At 46.2% G+C, this 27,476-nt stretch overlaps 1 protein-coding gene across 4 annotated transcripts in view; it reads right to left on the reverse strand.

The window, feature by feature from the left end:
• The window catches only part of LOC139762411 (cuticlin-1-like), a 173,341-nt gene that overhangs the window by 51,732 nt on the left and 94,133 nt on the right, over positions 1 to 27,476 (reverse strand). For all 4 annotated transcript variants that reach the window (XM_071687270.1, XM_071687272.1, XM_071687269.1 and 1 more), the window contains exon 3: positions 19,557 to 19,602. In XM_071687270.1, coding sequence (XP_071543371.1) covers positions 19,557 to 19,602 — 46 coding nt within the window. The remainder of the gene's footprint in view (positions 1 to 19,556; positions 19,603 to 27,476) is intronic.

The following is a 27,476-nucleotide window of genomic DNA, read 5'->3' on the forward strand; positions in this document are numbered from 1 at the left end:
ATTTTTTTCTTTCGCTAAATTGGGGAAAATCGGAAAATTTATTAACATACATATTAAAGCAACGATCATAAACAACTTTGATAAAAGATTATAATAAAAAAAAAATCCAAGTCGAAAACAGGACATGTGAAGAGACGTAGAAAAAAAAAATTGGGAAAGCCATAAAAAAATTCGTCACAAAAATCATGAGAGGCTACACAATGTGAAATTTATTTCACGCTTCCTTGTCGAGATAATCATAGATGTGGGGTGGGTTATTGGCAAGGATCTGGAAGCAACACATCTCTCTCATTTGTACGACACCGTGAGAAAATCCCGGAACTCCTGGAATGCTGGCAAGAAGTTCCATTTGGCCGGAGCTCCTAAGAGGAGAGGAAGCCAGGCTAGCTAGAGTAGTAAGACGGGCACGGAGGAGGAGGAGGAGGAGGTGCATACATTCCACGAATCTTTACGTAGGGTGAGGAGACGTCGAGGAGGCAGTAGTGGCTGGTCCCAGGACGTGGTATGATGCCCGGAGGGAGATTATGGCGGGGAAAATGCCTCACAATGTGTCGTAGGAGATTCAAACGAGCGACTCTTGAACGCCTCACGTCACCATACTGCTCAAAACTTAGTCAACCATGTAACTTGTGACAGAGACCTTGCAGTTACTCACTCGCGCTGATAACGAGTTACTGTAATGTGTAATGTCTCACTTCTATTAATGTTACAAGCTTTTATGTCATACTAGGGTTACATCATACTCTGAATATCAATATTAAAAGACTTGAGAAATATTTCGAACCTTCGTTTCAAAGTTGCAAAACGGATGGATTTAGTTTACGATTCTTGTCCCTCGCAACACAAAACATAAAGTTGACAGTCTACACAGGCCACTCCTCAAGTACGTCACTGCTCCCTCAACTAGTGTACACAGTGATGGGTCACTGCTCCCTCAACTAGTGTACACAGTGATGGGTCACTGCTCCCTCAACTAGTGTACACAGTGATGGGTTACTGCTCCCTCAACTAGTGTACACAGTGATGGATCACTGCTCCCTCAACTAGTTTACTGATGAGTCACTTCTTCGACGGGGTCACTGCTCCTTCAACTACTCTACTATATGAGTCACTGCTCTCTCAGCAAGTCTACATGGGTGGATCACTACCCCCGTCTTTAGCGGATCACTGCTCCGTCACCAAGTACAATTATGGGTCACTGCCCCCTCAACTAATCTCCACTGATCGGTCACTGCTCTCATGTACTTAATAGGCCACTTTTCCCTCTAACCTATTACAGTGATGGGTCACCTTTCCCCCTCACCTAGTTAAGTCACTGTCTGAGGCAGTGAAGTCTTACCGGAAGGGTGTTTCTCCTTAGCACCACACTAAGCGACCGAAGGATGACAATTACCAGGGACAATTAGGCCTTCTGGTCGGGCATGACGTACACACACACACACACACACACACACAACACACACACACACACACACACCGCGTATTATAAACATACGAGCAGTGGGAGTTGCTGTTCCAGCCGCACCCTGACATCTGGAACCTTACCCTCGTGGGATCATCATGGGGAGTAAATCACCGTTATTAAATAGCTGATCATTATCAGATGGTTCATCCGACTGTAAACTGAAGAATTCTATAACCTTTCTGCCTCATTCATCGAGTATTTTCTGGGACACACCTACGTAACATTTAATCCTTGACTGACGCTAACAAGGAAGACACGGATATAGAAGATATTCTTACTATAACATCGACATTTACGCTAATTCTATATTCTTTAAATCAATATTTCAATCTCAGTTTTCCTTAATGTCCCGAAAACTTATTTTGCATAGTATGACTGATCGGCAACTCACTGCAGAAATAATGTACAGTTTTAAAACACTAACAACATGTTGCAAGTGGCCATGAGTTGCCGGAGAGAAGGCGAGTGTCAACTGCTATCAATTCTTAACCTTCACACGAAGAGGCCAGCCCAAAAGCACCACCCACTCACTGTACGCCCCGAGACACGGGCAACTTGAGGAAGGATTTATTCTATAATGCTGATACTTCTGGTACCGTTAGAGGTCGCCAAGAGCACGCCATGGGACGAGCCTCACCTGTGAGGGAGAGGTGAGAGGACTCGCTCTGCTGTAGAGCACTTGTGATGGGGGCCCTCACTCTGTTATTAGGGAGAGGTGAGAGGACTCGCTCTGCTGTAGAGCACTTGTGATGGGGGCCCTCGCTCTGTTGTCAGGGAGAGGTGAGAAGCCTCACTCTGCTGTGAGACACATGTGAAGGGGCTTCAGATGGTGGGAGTGACAGGTGAAGGGTAACTTGAAGGGGGACATAACAAGACGTGGTCTTCAAGAGCAAGTCGGGCGAGGAGGCTCCAGTTGTGTAAGACGGGTGAGGGGCTCCAGCTGTGTAGGACGTGGCAAGGGAGGCCTCCAGCTGTGTGGGAATGGTGAAGGGCTCTCAGCAATAACGGATGTGGAAGGGGCTTCAATTGAAGGGATTACGAGAGTAGGTTGACATGATCAACATATCAAATGACATGCGATGACGGGGACGATTCAATGACACTGACAACATACCAAACGAAAGGTAATCACAAGGGACGATTCAGCGACGCTGACAGCATATCATACGACGGGTAATGACAGAAACGATCCAGTGACGCCGACACCACCACATCGAGGCAGTGAACGACACATCATGAAAAGTCGACGTCACTAGTCGTCAGCTCACCATCACTTCACTCTCATTCCTCATAACGAAGTCTACTTTCCTTATCAAGTCGCCTTGGATCCCATCCCGCCCGTGGGGGAGGAGGAAGGACCCACTCACTCACTCACTCACCATTACCTCACCCATTATGAAAGTAATGAGCTCCGGGCAATACCTGCGGTAGCTCCTCCTAATCACCACCTCTTGGCCCGCCCCCCCTAACGGTGAGTACCACCTTCAATTCTCCCGATTTAGGCTTCGCCCTTGTCGTTGTGAATATCTGCCCCCGAAATTTCCTGTTCACCACCGAGATTTATTATGAATGCACTTACAGGTCAATATATATATGTATATGTATATATATATATATATATATATATATATATATATATATATATATATATATATATATATATATATATTCTGCCCCAGGATTCCCTTCCATGGTGCTCCCGCAGCACTTAGGTAACCGGCCACGTCCACCAGGTGGGGTCATAAGTCAAAAAGTGTATGCATGTGTGATGGTCGAGCAGGACAAACGAGTGAGTGTTCAGTGTCGTCAGTATGAGAGTAGCACTTGGGGCATGACGGGTCTGGTGATATGATGAGTCGGTGTTTGTAACGCTGCAGAGATGGGCAGTGTCTAGAAGGCTGTCGAGAAATATTTACCTCGTACTTGCCTATGACGTGTGATTCCAGATGGGCGCCCGTCTAGTTGAGTGAGCGGAGTTTTACAGCTTGGCCGTCTCGAACTTGTGGAGTTATGACTTGCGACATATGTTTTCTCAACGTCAGCTTGGTCAGGGAAGCGGAGACCAATATAGCTTTTTTTTTCTTCTTTTTATTCTTTTCTTTTTTGGAGCGTGAAGTTGGGCAATGCTTTTCACGTGTACTTGCAGGCGGTTTTCACGTGTACTTGCAGGCGGTTTTCACGTGTACTTGAAGGCGGTTTTCACGTGTACTTGCAGGCTGACAGATGATCATGGAGTGGTCTGGGTGGAAGGTAGGTCTAGTGTGGGTGTAGATAACAGTCGTACTGAGGCCTTCTTTTCACCATCTTCCATCCTCATCACTATGCATTGACTTAGGTTGAACTTCATCCACCATGTATCCTAATTCCTGGGATCTGTTAAAGTCCCCATTTATCAGCTGTCTGTGTTGTATACCATTCTCTCCTGTATCTTATGGCCGTTCCTTATCAAGATGGCTATCTCGTTCCTCCCTTCCTTATCTTTTCCTCTCTGGTATCATGTATACCACCGGATAGATTACGTCAGATTTGATACGTGTAAATTCCGTCTCCTTCGCTGCTCCAGTAATATCTGATTTGGTTTTTCTGAAGCGATCCTTGAACTCAAGACCTTCCCCAGTCACTGACTCGACCAACTGAATTTGTATTTCGTACCTTCAATCCGACATTTCCATCATCTATCATTCCTTAAACACCTTCAGGTACTGCCTGTTCAGCTCTCTCTCTCTCTCTCTCTCTCTCTCTCTCTCTCTCTCTCTCTCTCTCTCTCTCTCTCTCTCTCCATTTCTCTTTCTTGTCTTCTCAAGTGCAATTTTCACGTCTCTCTCTTTCTTCCTTCTATCACTCCTGCGCAATATTCCACTGAATTGCTCGTTGTCTACAAATTTTTCCGTTGTTGCTTTAATTTCTCTATGGCTCGAGAAATCTACATGGAATATAGTCATTACTATGTTTTGATTATACCAACCAATCCTTTTGTGTCCTTCATCTAGGATGTTACATTAAGCATGTCTGGAGCCTTACTGGTTCTTTTAATCAGTATATTTCTCTCGTCTTCACCACTTCCTCTGTTCGTAAAGTTGTTTTCCAAGTCTAAATATCATCAGTGACTCAAGTCTACCCACCCACCTCCTCCTGCTTTACTGTAAGTTCTTAACGTTGGTGCAACCCACTTGCTAGCTCGGTCCTTCAGTGTTGATTCATCGACCTTCATGTATCTGGTTGCAGCCCACACCCCCATATTTCACCACATTCTCTATACTCTCACCGAGTTTATCTTCCATTCATGTATCGCTTTTACACTCTAAGTACTTCTTTATATCCTTTCTTACAAGTTTTTTTTTTTTTAATTCATGTGTTCTCTGGTTGTTCTTCCTTCACATCCCTCGAAGAACTGTTCTCTGGTTATGATCAGGTCACCCCTCACTCTTCTAACCGTCCATGGTGGACAGATTCAAAGGCCTCTAGCCTGTCTCTGTAACTCGACTTTCTTAATTCTGAGACCAATTTTTGTTGCTCTCCTCTGGATCTTCTCTCTGGCCTTCTTTACGAAGGCGCGCGTGCGTGAGCGAACGTACACACTCATCATCTTCAACTTTTACCTCATATCTAATGTCACTGTACATTAAGTCAAAACACCAACTAAAAAAGAAAAGAAGAAAAAACTATTTCTGACGAGTCAAGCTCTTCTTGCAACGACTCCAACGAAAAATCACAAGAAAATTAAAACGAAGAATAATTATCCCTTCAAAGATACAAAGGAAAAAAAAAACATTAGGCTCGTGGGTAGCAGATATAGGTTACGTGGAGATCAGATGGTCATTAAACCCGAGGTTACTGGGGCGTGCACCCCTCCCATCTATACTGATTACAGGAGACCAGATTAATGATAATCAACAATGGTGCTTAATGTTATATATCACGGAGTTCACGATAACTAGCTTAGGTTTCCCTTTTCACGAAGCCTTTTCTGCTGTCAACGATCTAAGCATGAACCTTCGCTATCTATCTATCTATCTTTACATTATATATATATATATATATATATATATATATATATATATATATATATATATATATATATATATTTCCCATAAATATTCGCCATTTCCCGCGTTAGCGAGGTAACGTTAAGAACAGACGACTGAGCCTTAGAGGGAATATCCTCACTTGGCCACCTTCTCTTCATTTTCTTTTTTTTTTTTTGGAGAGGCAAATAACGGGAGGGGAGGATTTCCAGCCCCCTGCTCCCTCCACTTTTAGTCGCCTTGTGCGACACGCAGGGAATACATGGGAAGTATTCTTTCTTCCCTATCCCAAGGGAATATATATATATATATATATATATATATATATATATATATATATATATATATATATATATATATATATATATACTGATAACGAGGAAAACTGAAACGCGACTAGTCCCGAGTGCATTTTCGTACATCTTCAGACGTAATTACACGAAAGTGCTCTCGGCGACTTATCGTTTCACTTTTCCTCGTGGTTATCAGCCAATACTACATCACGCGCATCACTGTGACCTTACTGCAGAAAATATACAAGCGTTACCGGACTCCGCCAGTACCGTTCTGCCGGTGAAGGCTGTACAGCTCTGCCGTGGGCAGTGATTTCGAGTGAAGTAAACCAGTAAACTTCAGCTGGCGTAGGCGGTTAGGTTCAGCTCGTACAGTCAACAGAGTTCAGCTGGTGCTGGATGTGTAAAGTTCAACCAGTGCAGGAGGCAGGCAAGTTCAGATGGTGTGGGCAGCAAAAGTGAGCAGCATGGACTACAAAGACAGGGCAGTGTGGGCAGCGGCAGTGTGGGAGTGTGGGGGCGGCGGCGGCTGAACCTCGGAGCCCCACAGTCACTCTGTGGCCATGACAACTTTCCCTCTTACCACGTTGGTGCAGCTCCCCAGGGAGGAACGGGGCTCTCCAATAGGGTGCTGACAGGAACGTCCATGGGGTGATGACGGGAGAAGGGAGGAGGTCATACGTCCTAGATGGTGCTGGTGGTAGGGAGGGAGAAGAAAGGAAGGGAGGACAGTGAACGTCCCTGGGATTCTGAGGAGGGAGAAAGGTCGTCCAAAGAGGGACAAAGGCGTCCAAGGGGTTCTTAAGGCCAGAAGGAGGAGGAGGAGGAAGGACGTCGACCCATGAAGACGATGGTACGACCCATGAAGACGATGGTACGACCCATGAAGACGATGGTACGACCCATGAAGACGATGGTACGACCCATGAAGACGATGGTACGACCCATGAAGACGATGGTACGACCCATGAAGACGATGGTACGACCCATGAAGACGATGGTACGACCCATGAAGACGATGGTACGACCCATGAAGACGATGGTACGACCCATGAAGACGATGGTACGACCCATGAAGACGATGGTACGACCCATGAAGACGATGGTACGACCCATGAAGACGATGGTACGACCCATGAAGACGATGGTACGACCCATGAAGACGATGGTACGACCCATGAAGACGATGGTACGACCCATGAAGACGATGGTACGACCCATGAAGACGATGGTACGACCCATGAAGACGATGGTACGACCCATGAAGACGATGGTACGACCCATGAAGACGATGGTACGACCCATGAAGACGATGGTACGACCCATGAAGACGATGGTACGACCCATGAAGACGATGGTACGACCCATGAAGACGATGGTACGACCCATGAAGACGATGGTACGACCCATGAAGACGATGGTACGACCCATGAAGACGATGGTACGACCCATGAAGACGATGGTACGACCCATGAAGACGATGGTACGACCCATGAAGACGATGGTACGACCCATGAAGACGATGGTACGACCCATGAAGACGATGGTACGACCCATGAAGACGATGGTACGACCCATGAAGACGATGGTACGACCCATGAAGACGATGGTACGACCCATGAAGACGATGGTACGACCCATGAAGACGATGGTACGACCCATGAAGACGATGGTACGACCCATGAAGACGATGGTACGACCCATGAAGACGATGGTACGACCCATGAAGACGATGGTACGACCCATGAAGACGATGGTACGACCCATGAAGACGATGGTACGACCCATGAAGACGATGGTACGACCCATGAAGACGATGGTACGACCCATGAAGACGATGGTACGACCCATGAAGACGATGGTACGACCCATGAAGACGATGGTACGACCCATGAAGACGATGGTACGACCCATGAAGACGATGGTACGACCCATGAAGACGATGGTACGACCCATGAAGACGATGGTACGACCCATGAAGACGATGGTACGACCCATGAAGACGATGGTACGACCCATGAAGACGATGGTACGACCCATGAAGACGATGGTACGACCCATGAAGACGATGGTACGACCCATGAAGACGATGGTACGACCCATGAAGACGATGGTACGACCCATGAAGACGATGGTACGACCCATGAAGACGATGGTACGACCCATGAAGACGATGGTACGACCCATGAAGACGATGGTACGACCCATGAAGACGATGGTACGACCCATGAAGACGATGGTACGACCCATGAAGACGATGGTACGACCCATGAAGACGATGGTACGACCCATGAAGACGATGGTACGACCCATGAAGACGATGGTACGACCCATGAAGACGATGGTACGACCCATGAAGACGATGGTACGACCCATGAAGACGATGGTACGACCCATGAAGACGATGGTACGACCCATGAAGACGATGGTACGACCCATGAAGACGATGGTACGACCCATGAAGACGATGGTACGACCCATGAAGACGATGGTACGACCCATGAAGACGATGGTACGACCCATGAAGACGATGGTACGACCCATGAAGACGATGGTACGACCCATGAAGACGATGGTACGACCCATGAAGACGATGGTACGACCCATGAAGACGATGGTACGACCCATGAAGACGATGGTACGACCCATGAAGACGATGGTACGACCCATGAAGACGATGGTACGACCCATGAAGACGATGGTACGACCCATGAAGACGATGGTACGACCCATGAAGACGATGGTACGACCCATGAAGACGATGGTACGACCCATGAAGACGATGGTACGACCCATGAAGACGATGGTACGACCCATGAAGACGATGGTACGACCCATGAAGACGATGGTACGACCCATGAAGACGATGGTACGACCCATGAAGACGATGGTACGACCCATGAAGACGATGGTACGACCCATGAAGACGATGGTACGACCCATGAAGACGATGGTACGACCCATGAAGACGATGGTACGACCCATGAAGACGATGGTACGACCCATGAAGACGATGGTACGACCCATGAAGACGATGGTACGACCCATGAAGACGATGGTACGACCCATGAAGACGATGGTACGACCCATGAAGACGATGGTACGACCCATGAAGACGATGGTACGACCCATGAAGACGATGGTACGACCCATGAAGACGATGGTACGACCCATGAAGACGATGGTACGACCCATGAAGACGATGGTACGACCCATGAAGACGATGGTACGACCCATGAAGACGATGGTACGACCCATGAAGACGATGGTACGACCCATGAAGACGATGGTACGACCCATGAAGACGATGGTACGACCCATGAAGACGATGGTACGACCCATGAAGACGATGGTACGACCCATGAAGACGATGGTACGACCCATGAAGACGATGGTACGACCCATGAAGACGATGGTACGACCCATGAAGACGATGGTACGACCCATGAAGACGATGGTACGACCCATGAAGACGATGGTACGACCCATGAAGACGATGGTACGACCCATGAAGACGATGGTACGACCCATGAAGACGATGGTACGACCCATGAAGACGATGGTACGACCCATGAAGACGATGGTACGACCCATGAAGACGATGGTACGACCCATGAAGACGATGGTACGACCCATGAAGACGATGGTACGACCCATGAAGACGATGGTACGACCCATGAAGACGATGGTACGACCCATGAAGACGATGGTACGACCCATGAAGACGATGGTACGACCCATGAAGACGATGGTACGACCCATGAAGACGATGGTACGACCCATGAAGACGATGGTACGACCCATGAAGACGATGGTACGACCCATGAAGACGATGGTACGACCCATGAAGACGATGGTACGACCCATGAAGACGATGGTACGACCCATGAAGACGATGGTACGACCCATGAAGACGATGGTACGACCCATGAAGACGATGGTACGACCCATGAAGACGATGGTACGACCCATGAAGACGATGGTACGACCCATGAAGACGATGGTACGACCCATGAAGACGATGGTACGACCCTTGAAGAAGATGGTACTACCCTTGAAGACGATGGTACGACCCATGAAGACGATGGTACGACCCTTGTGCACGATGGTACGACCAATGAGTCAGACAGCCTGGACTTTCACTCCCAAGACTATCACCCCCGAACGTCATAGGGTCGTGCAGTCGTATTCACACGACCGCACCATCGTGCTTATGGGATTAAAGTGCCGATGGACGGGGTTATGGAGAACTGGCCGAGGTATGAGGGGCTGAGGGCTGTGGGAGTGCCAGGGTGAGGGAGGCACGCTCGACCTGGGAGGCGAGGTGAGCGGCGAGTGAGGTGTGTGGAATCCGGCTTGCGGGAGGGAGGGAGGGAACGGTCTGCGTCACAGGATTAAGAGGTGGATTAAGACGTATTAAGATCTATGAAGTGCCACTGTGGCCAGAGTCAACTGTGCATGACTACTCCTGGTACATGGGTTCGATACCTTGGAACGGAGAGCGTGCTGAGGGCAACACACACACACACACACACACACACACACACACACACACACACACACACACAAAGATGGTGTCTCCCTTTTCGTCATTACACAAAACAGACACTACAGATGATAGTCAAAATGGTGACGGTGTTGGAGGCATGGTGTGAAGAAGGTGCAGGCAGCTGTACAGAGCATGGCAATGGATGTCTATCCTGGGTTATGTGTTAAATATGGGCGTCAGACCAGAGGGAGGGGAGGAGGAGGAAAAGGAGGAGGAGGAGGAGGAGGAGGAGGGGAAGGTGCTAGAGGTTGCAGTAGTCTCACGGTGGTGATTCCGACCTGCCAAGAGGGGTTGCTTCCTCCTGGGATGGCGGTGTGAAGCTCTAGGTCTCTGATCCAACCCACGGGATGGTACATGGAGAAATGAGTGATAGACAAGGATAGACTGATAGATGGTTCGGAGGTTATCTAACAATACAGACCTGTGACTGTTAGCTGTAGTGAAATGAATACTCAAACGCCCTCTCAACACCGCTTAAACAATAAGCCACGTTCTCGATCCCGCTCATATCCCGAGGCACGCTCTCGACCTCGCCCACCCCATGGGAACGCCCTTGATCCCGCCCATATCTTAGGCCACACGCTCCATCCTGTCCAAAAACCCATGGGAACGTCCTGGATCCCACCCACACCCTAGACCACGCCCTGCATCCCGCCCACACCCTGGGCTGTGTCCCTACCTCAACTCTGCGTTTAAGGAGAGTCACGGCAGAGGCGACACAATCCCTCCACGAGTGCCGTCTCATTTCATGCCACCTCTCTTTATGAGCGGCCGTAAACGCTGAAGCAGATCTGAACGATACAGCCGCACGTAATTATAGGTTCAGGGCTTTGGCCGTACCTGAAGGATGGCAATAAATTAGCGGGTCGTGGAGAGGAGAGTGGCAGGGTAGAGGAGGAGGAGGAGGAGGAGGAGGAGGACTCGAAGCCAAGCCAAGCGTGGGGTATTCAGGTAGAGGCAACCGGCATGTCACGACCCGCTCACTACTGGCTGGTCGGAACGGTGATCTTGTGTAGCCAACCATCTTCGTGAAAGGCGTGGACGTGTCGTGAAGTTCCTGCGTTATCCTACAATTAACTTTGAGACCCATCGCCTCGGATGCGACAGACGTCACTGACTATAAGGATACGACTTTCGCTGCGACGGGGCCATCCTCGTAATTATCATCTTGATCATAGAAATGACGGGAGTCCTCAACGAGAGTATCATAATCTCCGTATGAGATGTGATCATAAGATAACCCTGATGGTAATTCGCGGTAGAGAGATGCAAGAAGAGATATATGGTGTGTGCTCTGCCAGACGTTATAGCTGGCTGAGGGAGGGAGGTGGTGGAGGTGGATGTCTCTCTGCTGGATGGCTGACTTAGCTGGCTACTGAAGAGCAGGGATACGGAAGACGTCCTTCTTTTACCACCCACTAACTGTTGGCCCCGTTGGTTAGTACTATTGAATGAGGAGCACGGACCCGCAATTACAGCTAACGGTCCCCAGGCTATTGTATCTCACTCGGGGCTGGTCACTCTGGCGAAGCTCGGAGGAACATCAGAGTTCTGTGATCGATTCAGAACACGGTGGGTCCTCTGAGCATGACACTACTACCCCTTGCGAACAACGGTGTGACCCCTTGCAGCACAACGGTATGACCCTTGAGCATGACGGTAAGGCTCTTGAAAATAATTGTGCGATCGAATCAGCATAATTGTGCGATCGAATCAACATAATTGTGCGATCGTTTCATGATTCATCCAGTAAGGAAGTCCTGCACAAGCTTCATTTCTTTCTAGCGGGGTCTGATATGTGTAGTGTTTGTTTACAAAGAGCGCCATATGTTTGTTGCTCACTGTAGACAGGTAGGGAGGTCGTGCTCAAGCGCCACACGTTACGATCTTCGAGCATGACGGTACGATCCATGGCTATGATGACCTGGCCTTTAACCTGACCCTTGAGGTGTCCGGTCAACCGTGGTATGTCGTGGGCTCACCTCAACGCACGTCTACGACCACTGGGTGTTTCGAGGTCACAACAACAACAACAACAACAACAACGCGAACACAGCCGCCATCTCAGGACTGTATTCACTGACATGACATTGCTTACACGCTACCTAAAATCGCCAGTCATATCCGATCTCTCTCTCTCTCTCTCTCTCTCTCTCTCTCTCTCTCTCTCTCTCTCTCTCTAACACCTAACGGCATTCATCATCCACCTGTGTTTATCACTCGTGCTGGAAATCCTTCCATGACAATAGTTTGTATGAACTAAAGTCTTTGTATCGTAACCTCAGTGACTGACAGGGAATCACCCAGGTTGATCCATAATGTTCAATCCTCCTATTCTTCTTCTTCTTCTTCTTCTTCTTCTCTTTCCAACTTTCTCTTGTTCAACGCACTCCCACACACCCTCCTACAGATCCCTCTTAATTTCTATTTTTTTCCAGTTCCAAAGACCCGTCCCTCCAATCAACATTCAAGAAAAGTTACTCGCAACTTTACCTTCAGCCTCTCTGACCCGGATCCCAAGACTAAAGTTTACTATCCATCTTTAATGATGCAGAAGCCCTTTTATCCTCAGCGTTCAAATGTATATCATTTTTACGCCACCCGAGGATGCTCCTTTGTGATAGGGTTAAAACTAGTTTGATAGAGAGAAGGCTGTATAGATGTTCACCTTCGTCATGTCGTTCTCAGAGTCACTTCCAATCATGTCGTCCATATCTACCAGTAATGCTCAAAACACCTGTGGTTGACGAGGGGACGAGACTCTTCGCCTACCTTCCAACCCACGATTCCATGAGTCCCTTACCCCATATTACCCATCCGATGAGCGTGCAAGTGAGGAGGATGAGCAGTAGCACGTCGCTGGTTGAGGCAGCGGAGGGAGCCGCCAGCGTCTCATAACACTCGCCGAGAAGGGAAAGTTGTGATCAGCGGACGTCGACAATACTAACTATCAACAGCTGCTATGTACCTCCCCCGCCACATACCAAAGAGGGTTTCTAGTAAACACCATGTTGCAACACCGTACGATCCTTGATCACGACGGTACGATCCTTGATCACGACGGTACGACCCTTGATCACGACGGTACGATCCTTGATCACGACGGTACGATCCTTGATCACGACGGTACGACCCTTGATCACGACGGTACGATCCTTGATCACGACGGTACGACCCTTGATCACGACGGTACGACCCTTGATCACGATGGCACGATCCTTGGTCACGACGGTACGATCCTTGATCACGACAGTTCGATCCTTGATGACGACGGTACGATCCTTGATCACGACGGTGCGATCCTTGATCACGACGGTACGATCCTTGATCACGACGGTGCGATCCTTGATCACGACGGTACGATCCTTGATCACGACGGTACGATCCTTGGTCACGACGGTGCGATCCTTGACGACGATGCTACGATCCTTGACGACGATGCTACGATCCTTGAGTACTACGGTGCGATCCTCGTGAAAACGACGGTACGATCCTTAGGTATGATGGTGAGACTTTTGATCTCAGCCTTACTGATTAAGGTCAGAAGCCAGGCTATCATACCCAAGGGCCGTACCGTCGAGCCCAAGGGAATAACTAACCATCATCAGTGTGACACAGATCTCATGTTTCTGACATGTCAACTATCTACTTGTCTTGGTGTTGCCCGTTTGGCAGAGTTCTAAGGCTATCCTAACCCCTAACGGAGGATTCCTTGTACCTACTTCACTATGAGCCCCTCGTAAAGCATGTCTTCTCCGTGTTATCACCCTGACTTTCCCTGAGCTCGGGGAAGAAGAAGAAGAAGAAAAAAAGAATCGTGCGAGAGTGGTCGGTGCGCGGCAAGAATGTTTATGACCCACAGTAAGTGAAACTTCCGCCCACTTCCACCCCTTATCATCCCCCTCCCCCACCCTCCCACCCACTCATTAGTATGCTCGTCTTGCATGGGTGGACAGGGCCACGGGGGGATGGGAAGACGGACCAGGGACGGAGAGGAGAAGAGGAGGAGGCAAGAGAAAGAGGAGGCGAATCGTAAGGACATGGAGGGATGTTGTCAGCAGTGGCAACAGTAACAAGTGGACACTAGACGTAGTCGGGTACTACCTGACGTGTCTGACAGGTGCCTCTTGCACGCGCTCGCCTGCAAGCCTCACTGATCCCACCCTCAACACGACCGGTACACAGCAGCATGATAGCTTGCCGCCCCTCCCGGCGCAGGGATAAGCCTCACTGAGCCCATCCTCAGCCAACTGGCACAGAGAGTACTACAAGCCCGCCGCTCCTCCCGGGTGAAGGGAAGCCATCTGAACCTGTTGTCTTCTGGCCGAGACGCCTCACTCTGATCTGGCTGGCCATCACCGAGGAATCACGCGTCTTGAGGTTTACACTCCGCTTGCCATGCTCTCCTCAGCCTCCCATTCAGACCGTCCGTTGTCTCAATACACTTGTTGCCACGCTGACTGAATACTGCTACTGCCTCCGTCGCAACCCAGCAGCCAGCCTAACCCCGTCACCCACGGAGAAAGGGAAATGAATCGGCTTAAAAGAAAGTTACTAAGATCTGAGCAATAGCTCAACCACAGTATCAGGGTTCGAACCCGTCAACCCACTTGACCGCTACTAAGATGGAAACGATTTCTCAACCATAGTATCAGGGTTCGAACCCGTTAGAGGAAACGATAATTCGTGTACTACTCGGCCGTAGGAGTGAGGTGCAGGAACATTTTGAACCCCCCTCACTGAAGGCGGCGAGACCGGTCGAAAGACACCCACACACGCCTAGTGAAACAAGCAGGTCTTGTGTGTGTGTAGAGGTAGTGGGGTCGGGTCACCCAGCACCGACACCCAACACCAAGTTTCTCCCGCTCGCTTCAACCCTGTAGCAAGCACGAAACTGGTTGGTTGGTTGGGGCTTTCAGGCGAAACGACTGTCAGGATCCTTTAGGCCGGCAATAACCAATTATAACCGTCTATCGAAAAAAAAAAAAGTGAACATCATCTCAAGTGGTTCAAGAAAATCTAAGCTAAAATGCTATGTGACACTTGCAAGGCTGCCCCTTCATACACAAATCAAAGCACAACTAACGTAAATCTAAAGACCCTCTCTTTTTTTAAGATCAATAAAATCAACTTTCAAATACCTACTCGCCTCTGTTTCCGGGCATGCAGATGTCGGACACATCAGTAAAATCCATTCTATTTACATTGAACTGCAATAAAGAGGAAAAACTATTACCCACTGAACCATATCCAGATAATCATCCATGAAGCAACCACAATCACTCGAGAGAAAGTCCAAGAAACTTCGGTCTACAGTGGACGAATGAATGACCCTCCCATCCCACCCATTTTCATTAAGTCTCCGCTAGCCAAGAGAAACCAGCTCTCTCGTTTTCATTACGATTATCGTATTTTTTTGCCTTCATCTGCTATGATTATTAACGTTAATGTATACGAATTACGGGATATACATGGCCAGGAATCATTGATTATAAAGAAACAGTTCAAAAGCATATATGAAAGCTATTTCAATAGCCATCTGCAATTAATTATATTTCTTATCAAATACAGGTAACTGAAAGTTACGTAACTTGAGTTACTGCAATGACAGTTTATAACAATGACACTTCCTTTTTCGTTATCAAATACACGTAATGGAAAGCTGTTTCTGGATGTCTCAAAAAAAAAAAAAAGTAAGTGAAATCATCTGAGATCGAGAAACACTAGCAGCACCACTAGCAAAGCTGACCTTGTTCTTAGCCAGATAAAAACGCGTTCCTCCGTCTACGTTGAATGGAATCTTCAGACGTGAACGATGACAACGAGACGAAACTTTACGACACACACACACACACACACACACACACACTATATATATATATATATATATATATATATATATATATATATATATATATATCCTTTATATACCTTTTTTTTTAAGTTGGAGGCTACAGTCACGGTCAAAAGTCCACATCAAGAGAGGATTATGAAAGGGAATAAAGGTGAGAGAGACATGGGAAAGTATTTACGAATTTTGGAGGAAGTGAAAAACCTGTCGTTTAAGATGTATTAGCTCATACATATTGAGAAAGACATGGGAAGGTAAAGACTTCCAAAGCTTCGAGGCGTAAGGAAAGAAACAGTTTTCAAAACGGCCCACCCTCGAGGTGCTTATACAGCCTCATTCATAGATTTCATATAACTTTTCTTCCTTTACAAACACCTACAGAACCCTGATTAATCTCTACTCTTTCTAACTTCTTTCCTTTGACCCGAGATGGCCTCAAATGGGCCATCTTATCTCCCCGTGCCGTGTCGTCCACTCTTAATTAGAAACTGAAAAAAAAAGGTTAAAAATAAAGAACGCAGATTGTAATGCTAGGAAAAAAAAATCTAAGAATCACAGATTTGATTAAGCCCAGAGCACGGTAGCCACACTCCCCTTAAAGATGATGGCACGACGGTAGGATGGCCTGAGCTTCGACCAACCCTGTAGGGATTATGGCTTATGCCAGCGTTGAAATCCCCCACGAATTTTCTGGAGAGGGTGACAGTATGATTATCGCCAGCAGTTGACCCTTGGATATTAAGGGAGGTAGGATCCTACTGTCGTGCATCAAGGGTCGTAATGTCGTGCTCGGTGGTCGTACTGTCGTGTTCAGTGGTCGTACCGTCGTGCTCAATGGTCGTAACGTCGTGCTTAAGCTTAGGCTGAACATGAGGAGACTTTGAGTTTTCGTAAGAATACAGACGTGTAAACATAACAAAAAAAAAAAAACAATTAACAGACAGACATCTAACCATCATCCAACCCCTTAACAAACTAACCATCTCCCTGTGTTACCAATATCCTTAATTTCAAACCATATACCAGGCTATCCGCTTCTTCTGTAAACTGTCTCTGAGCATTTCTTACCTCTGGCTGCAATTATTCCAAAAAAATCATGATTACTATCATATTCTATTTCAAGTAGTATCCACTTAAGATATTAGAACACACCTGAAAATTGATGAACTCAATGTTGTAGATTATGTATTGGCGATAATCAGATAAGAACCTCATACATTCTACGAGAAATTTAGCGAGACTGTCCTGATCACGTAGCCAGCATACATGGGGGAGGAGGAGGAGGAGGAGGGAGTCTCGCTACGTAAGAGCGCTGAGAGGATGGGAGGTGCAGGGGGGGTATCTGGGTGGTGTGTGTACGCGATGTGTGGGCGAGGATGAAGCTTTCTCCACCACTGTCTGACTTTCCTTGTCTGGCTGTGTGCGCGTGTGTGTGTGTGTGTGTGTGTGTGTGTGTGTGTGTGTGTGTGTGTGTGTGTGTGTGTGTGTTCCGGGCAGCCACGTCTGGCTATGTTGTTGATTTCTCTACTTGCTAACTGTGTGAGTAAATCAAACAGTTGGCGTGAGGTGAAAGTATGAACGCCCTGTATATATGTCTCTCCATACATAACTCTCTTAACTCAAGTGTCAATGAGAAAAGAGATTATCACATACCAAGCATATATATATATATATATATATAGGGGATAGGGGAGAAAGAATACTTCCCACGTATTCCCTGCGTGTCGTAGAAGGCGACTAAAGGGGAAGGGAGCGGGGGGCTGGAAATCCTCCCCTCTCAATTTTTTTTTTTTAATTTTCCAAAAGAAGGAACAGAGAAGGGGGCCAGGTGAGGATATTCCCTCAATGGCCCAGTTCTCTGTTCTTAACGCTACCTCGCAAATGCGGGAAATGGCGAATAGTTTGAAAAAAAAAAAAAAAAAAAAAAAATATATATATATATATATATATATATATATATATATATATATATATATATATATATATATATATATATATATATATATATATGACCTTTACATCACCAAGACATGATGAAAGCCACAAACATCACGACCACATGACCCTCCATCACGACCAGATGGCAACCCTGCATTTCCCTGCATCACGACCAGATGGCAACCCTGCATCACCACCACCTCACTGTCTGAATCATTAATGACTTTGATGACGGTCATACGACCATCATAATGACCATGACATCACTGGAGAGCATGAGTCGACTATTCTATGCGACAATGACATCACCGGACAGCAGCACGAGTCGATCCTTCCATGTGAAAATGAGTCGACCGTCTTATGTGACAATGAAATGACTTTACAGCCATGTGATAATGTCACATCACTGGGCAAGACACAGTCGGGTATTCCATGTGACGATCACATGACCGGACAGCATGACACAGTCGATCCTTCCAGAGACAAGACCATCACATGAATGCACCGCATGACACACTGAATGACACCGGGTGGCCAATGAACGGGAAAACGACGCACTAAACCAATAAACAAGAAAGAAAACGACGGACTCAGCAAATACACACACACACACACACACACACACACACACACACACACACACACACACACGAGAGAGAAAACGACGCTAGAAAATGAAGAGTAGGACAGTCAACAGAACAGAAAGCTTCGAGTTGATCTTCACTCTGATCAACAGTTCATCACTTCCCATCAGTAAATCTTCACTCTGGTCAACAGTTCATCACTTCCCATCACTCAATCCCCATTCTGATCAACAATTCATCACTTCCCATCACTCAATCCCCACTTCATCACTTCCCATCACTCAATCCCCACTCTGATCAACAATTCATCACTTCCCATCACTCAATCCCCACTCTGATCAACAATTCATCCCTACCCATCAGTCAATCCCCACTCTGATCAACAATTCATCACTTCCCATCACTCAATCCCCATTCTGATCAACAATTCATCCCTACCCATCAGCCAATCCCCACTCTGATCAACAATTCATCACTTCCCATCAGTCTTTGTCACACGAACACTGCTGAAGAAAACTTTGAGCTTCAGTTGGGTGGGCAGACTCAAGAGGGGTGACCTTACGTAAACAAGAGATAAGGACACCGTCAAGCTGAGGAGCCTCCATCATCAAGCGTCTATAATCACGACTGTCCAGCTTAATTTCAAGCTTTAAAGTTTCAGAAACCAACACCGTCTAGTGTCAATTCCACTGTAACCTAATTAGCATGTCTTTACTTAACACACAATTTACATAACATTACAGGTTGTAAAAAAAAAGAAAAAGAACCCGGAAAGGAAAATGGGTGAATTTACAATGACATTTACAGGGTGTTTTACGAAGGGCTTCAGTGGGGAGGAAAGCTGTACTTACTCGGGTGCTGGATAAGCTGCGCGCTGGCGGCAGCGGCGAGGGCGCCCTGGTGGGAGGAGAGAACACTGCATGAGACACTGGGTAGAAAACACGGTATAGATAACCTTAGAAAACACTGTTCATGTCACAGGTTAGAGAACACGACATAACGGAGGCTTCATTAAACACTGTATGAAACTTGAGTTAGAATACACTTAAGATAAAGGTTAGAAAACACTAGGTAACAAAATTAGAAAACACTGTATAAGACAAAAGTTAGAAAACACTGTATGAGACATTAGAAAACTAATTAACAAAAGTTAGAAAAGATTGAGTAAGACACAGGTTAGAAAACACTGTATGAGAGACTGCAGAACACAAGCAAACAAAGGTTGAAAAACACAGCATAAAACAAAGGTTAGAAAACACTAGGAAACAAAAAATAGAAAATGGATTAAGGCAGGTCAAAGAATAAGAGAAAATAAAGAGAGGAATAAATGATTTAGAGAAAACTTAAAAAACAAAGATTAGAAGACGCATAAGGTATACATGACAGACACATTTAATGGACAGACACATGTCCAACACACATCTGTCAAGACTGAGACAACAGGATGCAGGTATCACACAAGCATTTGTCTATTCTGAGGCAAGAGGAAAAATGATAATCAACATATAATCACATTACATAATACAATAATCACATATGCTATAATCAAATAGAAAATATCTTCACTTTCATATAATAATGCCAAAAATATCGTTAATCACATACATAGTCATATAAACCACATCATAAAAGTTATCACAATACTAAAAAGGTAAACAGAAGATTCCCCCCACTCCCATCCCTTTCACAGCATTTCTTTTTTTATCTAAGTTACGTTGGGTTATATTGGGTTACATCTGTATACTATCACCCAGCCTAATCCAGCCTTGCCTGGGAAAACGCGGGGCGAATGGGAGAGGAGTCAATCCTCTGGTGATCCTTGAGAGAGAATTTGAACCTCATAATGTGCTAACTCTTAGTCATGCCAGCCTCTTCATATGACAGCACAAACATATATATATATATATATATATATATATATATATATATATATATATATATATATATATATATATATATATATATATATATATATGAGCTACAGTGTGAGCAATATCCAGACGTGAAAATAACATAATAAAACCATATCGATGGGACTTCATCGCACGTCCCTTAAGACTATAGACGTCACAACCCACTGGGCATTAGCAGACTGAGGCAACGGGGTTCTGAGGGCTGGCAGGTTGTATACCACTCCAGGAGAACTTGCCTCAACTCTACACGACCTCCAGTATGACTCCTGCGTCGTGCTGTCTCCTCTACGACTTGTGGCCATATGCCGGTGTTCAAATCCCTCCCGAAATTCCTACAAGGGGCGGCCGTATGATTATCGCCAGCATTTGACGCTTGGAGAGCAAGGGAGGCGCCCATGATTATCACTTCCCAGCGACCAATGAGAATGGGATTATGTGAGTCCACACCTACCAATCATTAGCTCGCTATTACCTCCCTCGGCAGACAAGCCTTACCGTCATTTCCCACCACCTGTGTCAAATATGACATTGATTTAATCAGTTTCAGCTGGTCATGAGGATCAGTTGGGCATGGCTACTCCTGGGACTTAGTTCTTCATATGAGGGACATATCCTTGGGACGGAATATATATATATATATATATTTTTTTTTTTTTTTTTTTTTTTTTTTTTTATACTTTGTCGCTGTCTCCCGCGTTTGCGAGGTAGCGCAAGGAAACAGACGAAAGAAATGGCCCAACCCCCATACACACGTACATACACACGTCCACACACGCAAATATACATACCTACACAGCTTTCCATGGTTTACCCCAGACGCTTCACATGCCTTGATTCAATCCACTGACAGCACGTCAACCCCTGTATACCACATCGCTCCAATTCACTCTATTCCTTGCCCTCCTTTCGCCCTCCTGCATGTTCAGGCCCCGATCACACAAAATCTTTTTCACTCCATCTTTCCACCTCCAATTTGGTCTCCCTCTTCTCCTCGTTCCCTCCACCTCCGACACATATATCCTCTTGGTCAATCTTTCCTCACTCATTCTCTCCATGTGCCCAAACCATTTCAAAACACCCTCTTCTGCTCTCTCAACCACGCTCTTTTTATTTCCACACATCTCTCTTACCCTTACGTTACTTACTCGATCAAACCACCTCACACCACACATTGTCCTCAAACATCTCATTTCCAGCCCATCCATCCTCCTGCGCACAACTCTATCCATAGCCCACGCCTCGCAACCATACAACATTGTTGGAACCACTATTCCTTCAAACATACCCATTTTTGCTTTCCGAGATAATGTTCTCGACTTCCACACATTTTTCAAGGCTCCCAAAATTTTCGCCCCCTCCCCCACCCTATGATCCACTTCCGCTTCCATGGTTCCATCCGCTGACAGATCCACTCCCAGATATCTAAAACACTTCACTTCCTCCAGTTTTTCTCCATTCAAACTCACCTCCCAATTGACTTGACCCTCAACCCTACTGTACCTAATAACCTTGCTCTTATTCACATTTACTCTTAACTTTCTTCTTCCACACACTTTACCAAACTCAGTCACCAGCTTCTGCAGTTTCTCACATGAATCAGCCACCAGCGCTGTATCATCAGCGAACAACAACTGACTCACTTCCCAAGCTCTCTCATCCCCAACAGACTTCATACTTGCCCCTCTTTCCAGGACTCTTGCATTTACCTCCCTAACAACCCCATCCATAAACAAATTAAACAACCATGGAGACATCACACACCCCTGCCGCAAACCTACATTCACTGAGAACCAATCACTTTCCTCTCTTCCTACACGTACACATGCCTTACATCCTCGATAAAAACTTTTCACTGCTTCTAACAACTTGCCTCCCACACCATATATTCTTAATACCTTCCACAGAGCATCTCTATCAACTCTATCATATGCCTTCTCCAGATCCATAAATGCTACATACAAATCCATTTGCTTTTCTAAGTATTTCTCACATACATTCTTCAAAGCAAACACCTGATCCACACATCCTCTACCACTTCTGAAACCGCACTGCTCTTCCCCAATCTGATGCTCTGTACATGCCTTCACCCTCTCAATCAATACCCTCCCATATAGTTTACCAGGAATACTCAACAAACTTATACCTCTGTAATTTGAGCACTCACTCTTATCCCCTTTGCCTTTGTACAATGGCACTATGCACGCATTCCGCCAATCCTCAGGCACCTCACCATGAGTCATACATACATTAAATAACCTTACCAACCAGTCAACAATACAGTCACCCCCTTTTTTAATAAATTCCACTGCAATACCATCCAAACCTGCTGCCTTGCCGGCTTTCATCTTCCGCAAAGCTTTTACTACCTCTTCTCTGTTTACCAAATCATTTTCCCTAACCCTCTCACTTTGCACACCACCTCGACCAAAACACCCTATATCTGCCACTCTGTCATCAGACACATTCAACAAACCTTCAAAATACTCATTCCATCTCCTTCTCACATCACCACTACTTGTTATCACCTCCCCATTTACGCCCTTCACTGAAGTTCCCATTTGCTCCCTTGTCTTACGCACCCTATTTACCTCCTTCCAGAACATCTTTTTATTCTCCCTAAAATTTACTGATAGTCTCTCACCCCAACTCTCATTTGCCCTTTTTTTCACCTCTTGCACCTTTCTCTTGACCTCCTGTCTCTTTCTTTTATACTTCTCCCACTCAATTGCATTTTTTCCCTGCAAAAATCGTCCAAATGCCTCTCTCTTCTCTTTCACTAATACTCTTACTTCTTCATCCCACCACTCACTACCCTTTCTAAACAGCCCACCTCCCACTCTTCTCATGCCACAAGCATCTTTTGCGCAATCCATCACTGATTCCCTAAATACATCCCATTCCTCCCCCACTCCCCTTACTTCCATTGTTCTCACCTTTTTCCATTCTGTACACAGTCTCTCCTGGTACTTCCCCACACAGGTCTCCTTCCCAAGCTCACTTACTCTCACCACCTTCTTCACCCCAACATTCACTCCTCTTTTCTGAAAACCCATACTAATCTTCACCTTAGCCTCCACAAGATAATGATCAGACATCCCTCCAGTTGCACCTCTCAGCACATTAACATCCAAAAGTCTCTCTTTCGCACGCCTGTCAATTAACACGTAATCCAATAACGCTCTCTGGCCATCTCTCCTGCTTACATAAGTATACTTATGTATATCTCGCTTTTTAAACCAGGTATTCCCAATCATCAGTCCTTTTTCAGCACATAAATCTACAAGCTCTTCACCATTTCCATTTACAACACTGAACACCCCATGCATACCAATTATTCCCTCAACTGCCACATTACTCACCTTTGCATTCAAATCACCCATCACTATAACCCGGTCTCGTGCATCAAAACCGCTAACACACTCATTCAGCTGCTCCCAAAACACTTGCCTCTCATGATCTTTCTTCTCATGCCCAGGTGCATATGCACCAATATATATATATATATATATATATATATATATATATATATATATATATATATATATATATATATATCTTTCATACTATTCGCCATTTCCCGCGATAGCGAGATAGCGTTAAGAACAGAGGACTACGCCTTTGAGGGAATATCCTCACCTGGCCCTCTTCTCTGTTCCTTCTTTTGGAAAATTAAAAAAAAAAAAAAACGAGAGGGGAGGATTTCCAGCCCCCCGCTCCCTTTCCTTTTAGTCGCCTTCTACGACACGCAGGGAATACGTGGGAAGTATTCTTTCTCCTCTATCCCCAGGGATAATATACATATATATATATATGTATATATATATATATATATATATATATATATATATATATATATATATATATATATATATATATATATATATATACCACTTAACGCCGTAAGCTTATCACCCAATCCGAACAGGAAGAATGGGCAGATGATCTGATTGTGAGACGGCTCTCCTCTGGACCTTCTCTCTCAGCTCTTTTGCGCTTTTGTGTGATTACCTAATTGTGCCGCACGAGGAGGGAGTTTTACACTCGTGGTGCCCCATCTCATGGACATCTCGTGTGTGTGTGTGTGTGTGTGTGTGTGTGTGTGTGTGTGTGTGTGTGTGTGTGGATGGGGGCCACATATTGTGTTTTCTTCAAGGTTGTATAACCTGATTTACAAAAACCGGTCATCACTAACGGTGACTGAAGGAGACTGACTTTCTTCTGATGTTAACGCTTCTTTTACACGCACGGGTAAATCCTGTTTACAAGCTTCCATAACCATGATAATAACGCTTATCGCTGCTGTAAAACAACTTATCTTCCTAGCCTCATTAACGACAACCACCATCCCCCCATCCTGCTACAGTTGGGCTCAGGGCGAAGACACAGCCATGTAGAGACACGTCCACCAGGACTGAACGCAGTCACAGTAACTGGCTTAAGCCAGGTGGGTATCGATTACTAGAAAATATGAGACGGAAATACAGAAGGACAAGTGGGGAGTTCTCCTCACTCTGCCTCACATTGAGGAGGGAAATACAGGACACGGAGGGGTGTTCTCCTCACTCTGCCTCACATTAAGGTGGGAAATACAGAGCGCGGGGGAGTTCTCCTCACTCTGCCTCACATTGAGAAGGGAAATACAGGGCGCGGGGGAGTTCTCCTCACTCCGCCTCACATTGAGGAGGGAAATACAGGACACTGGAGTTGTTCTCCTCAGTCTGCCTTACATTGAGGAGGGAAATACAGGACACGGAGGGGTGTTCTCCTCACTCTGCCTCACATTAAGGTGGGAAATACAGAGCGCGGGGGAGTTCTCCTCACTCTGCCTCACATGGAGGAGGGAAATACAGGACACAGGGGTGTTCTCCTCACTCTGCCTCACATTGAGGAGGGAAATACAGGACACAGGGGGTGTTTTCCCTCACTCACTCGGGCCTGGAGGTGGTGGCCCATCCTCTACGTTCATCCCCGTGGCAAAGTCCTCAGCAGTGGTGCAGTGTTATGGAGGAGCTTCATGCTGGGAACATCGCTTCTGGGCGGTGTATTCCTTCCACCTGCGCATCGCCTCTGGGCGGTGTATTCCTTCCACCTGCGCATCGCTTCTGGGCGGTGTACTCCTTCCACCTGCGCATCGCTTCTGGTCGGTGTATTCCTTCCACCTGCGCTTCAAGATGGTTGGCTCTAACCTTTCTAAGAAGGAAAAAGCCAGAACTCTCCCCTGGAGACAAGAAAATGAGGGTACATGTGAGATTTTCTAGGCGAACTGGTCGCTCAGAACGCCTGATCATGCGACTGCTTCCTGCAACGCCTCATCGGTGTCTGGCCTCACTCAGGAGATCAAGGCCCTACTGAACCAAACCAGAGCCTGAGAATACTTCAGGAGCCTCGCTAATTACATACCGACACGTCTGCAGATGGTAATCAAGGCTACTGGAGAGATGACACAGTATTAACATTTAAGTGTGACCGTCTTGAAAAATGTTTGGGGAAGCGGACAAAGTGTTTTGGGGACACCGTAAGTAAGTAAGTAAGTAAGTTAAGTAAGTAAGTAAGTAAGTAAGAAGGAAGGAAGTAGGAAGAATGGTCCTTTCCCCACTATTTTACTACAGTAACTCACACCTACAGCTGACAACACTCCCAAGTAGTCCTGCCAGTGACCATAACTATGTCGCCTTTGAGAAATGGAGTTAGAAGAGAGAATCATCTACACATCAAAAATTCTTACATCAGTATGGTGCTGTCTTCCCCTCTTGCATCATCCTCTCCTCCTCTTGCATCATCCTCTCCTCCTCTTACATCATCCTCTTCTCCCTCTTACACCATCATCTTCCTCTTCTCCCTCTTACACCATCATCTTCCTCTCCTCCCTCTTACATCATCCTCTTCCTCACTTACATTACCCTCGAAATTCCTGGCATTTACTAATGCAGTGTTACCAGAGAAGAGCTGCCTCCTCCTGCGTCCGTCCACCTCCTCCCACGTCCGTCCACCTCCTCCCACGTCCGTCCACCACCTCCCACGTCCGTCCATCTCCTCCCACGTCAACTCGCCGCCTCCTCAGCACGTCGCCCTCCGTCACACACCCTTGCCTGACTTCTAATGTTGCCGCGGTCGTGATGTCTTTTGAGCTATCACTTCTTGATTCTCCGGAGTGTGTTTGTGCCAACCTGCCAAGCCCTGGCTATCTAGTTTTTACCTCATCAATTATTCTACGTTTTCTATTCATCCTGTGTGGAGATGGAAGATTCCAGAATGCATCTGACTGAATTTGAAATACTGACAAGACACGTAGCAATAACTCAGTTACCGAATTACTTAAACGTCTCGAAGTGTGTTCCATGGAAAACTTGTGTTTCGTCTGCAGCGCAGTATAGTTACTGGAAGTCAAATAGGGCTCTGTGTTGGAATATTATTCGACACATCAAAAACCATCTGTTTTAAGTCCTGTACAGGTCTAAGGGTGGAATTTGCGTCATCAGACCAGTTAAGTATTAGGTTCAACGTTTCAGGGAGGATAGACCCAAGGCAATATTTACACCAGAGTTATGGATATTAAGCCAATCAATTCGTCAGATCCTGAATAAACTTCCATGACCAATGGTGGAACTTACTTCCAGTTATGGTAAGTCAGGTTACGTTAAAGATGAAACTGTTGTCATGAGACGTAAGCAAAATGCAAACTACAGTTTTATGGATTCTATACCAAACTACTTTTCTTTTCTAAGATGCTAAGAAACAACTGCATAAATTACGTTTATACTCACTCCCAACGGAAGGAAGTCGACCAGGATGGACATAGCGACTCGTAACTGTGGGCCATGCAACGCAATCGACACCAAAATGTGCACTACGAACACG

Source organism: Panulirus ornatus, chromosome 43 (assembly GCF_036320965.1).
Source record: "Panulirus ornatus isolate Po-2019 chromosome 43, ASM3632096v1, whole genome shotgun sequence".
Lineage (NCBI taxonomy): Eukaryota > Metazoa > Arthropoda > Malacostraca > Decapoda > Palinuridae > Panulirus > Panulirus ornatus.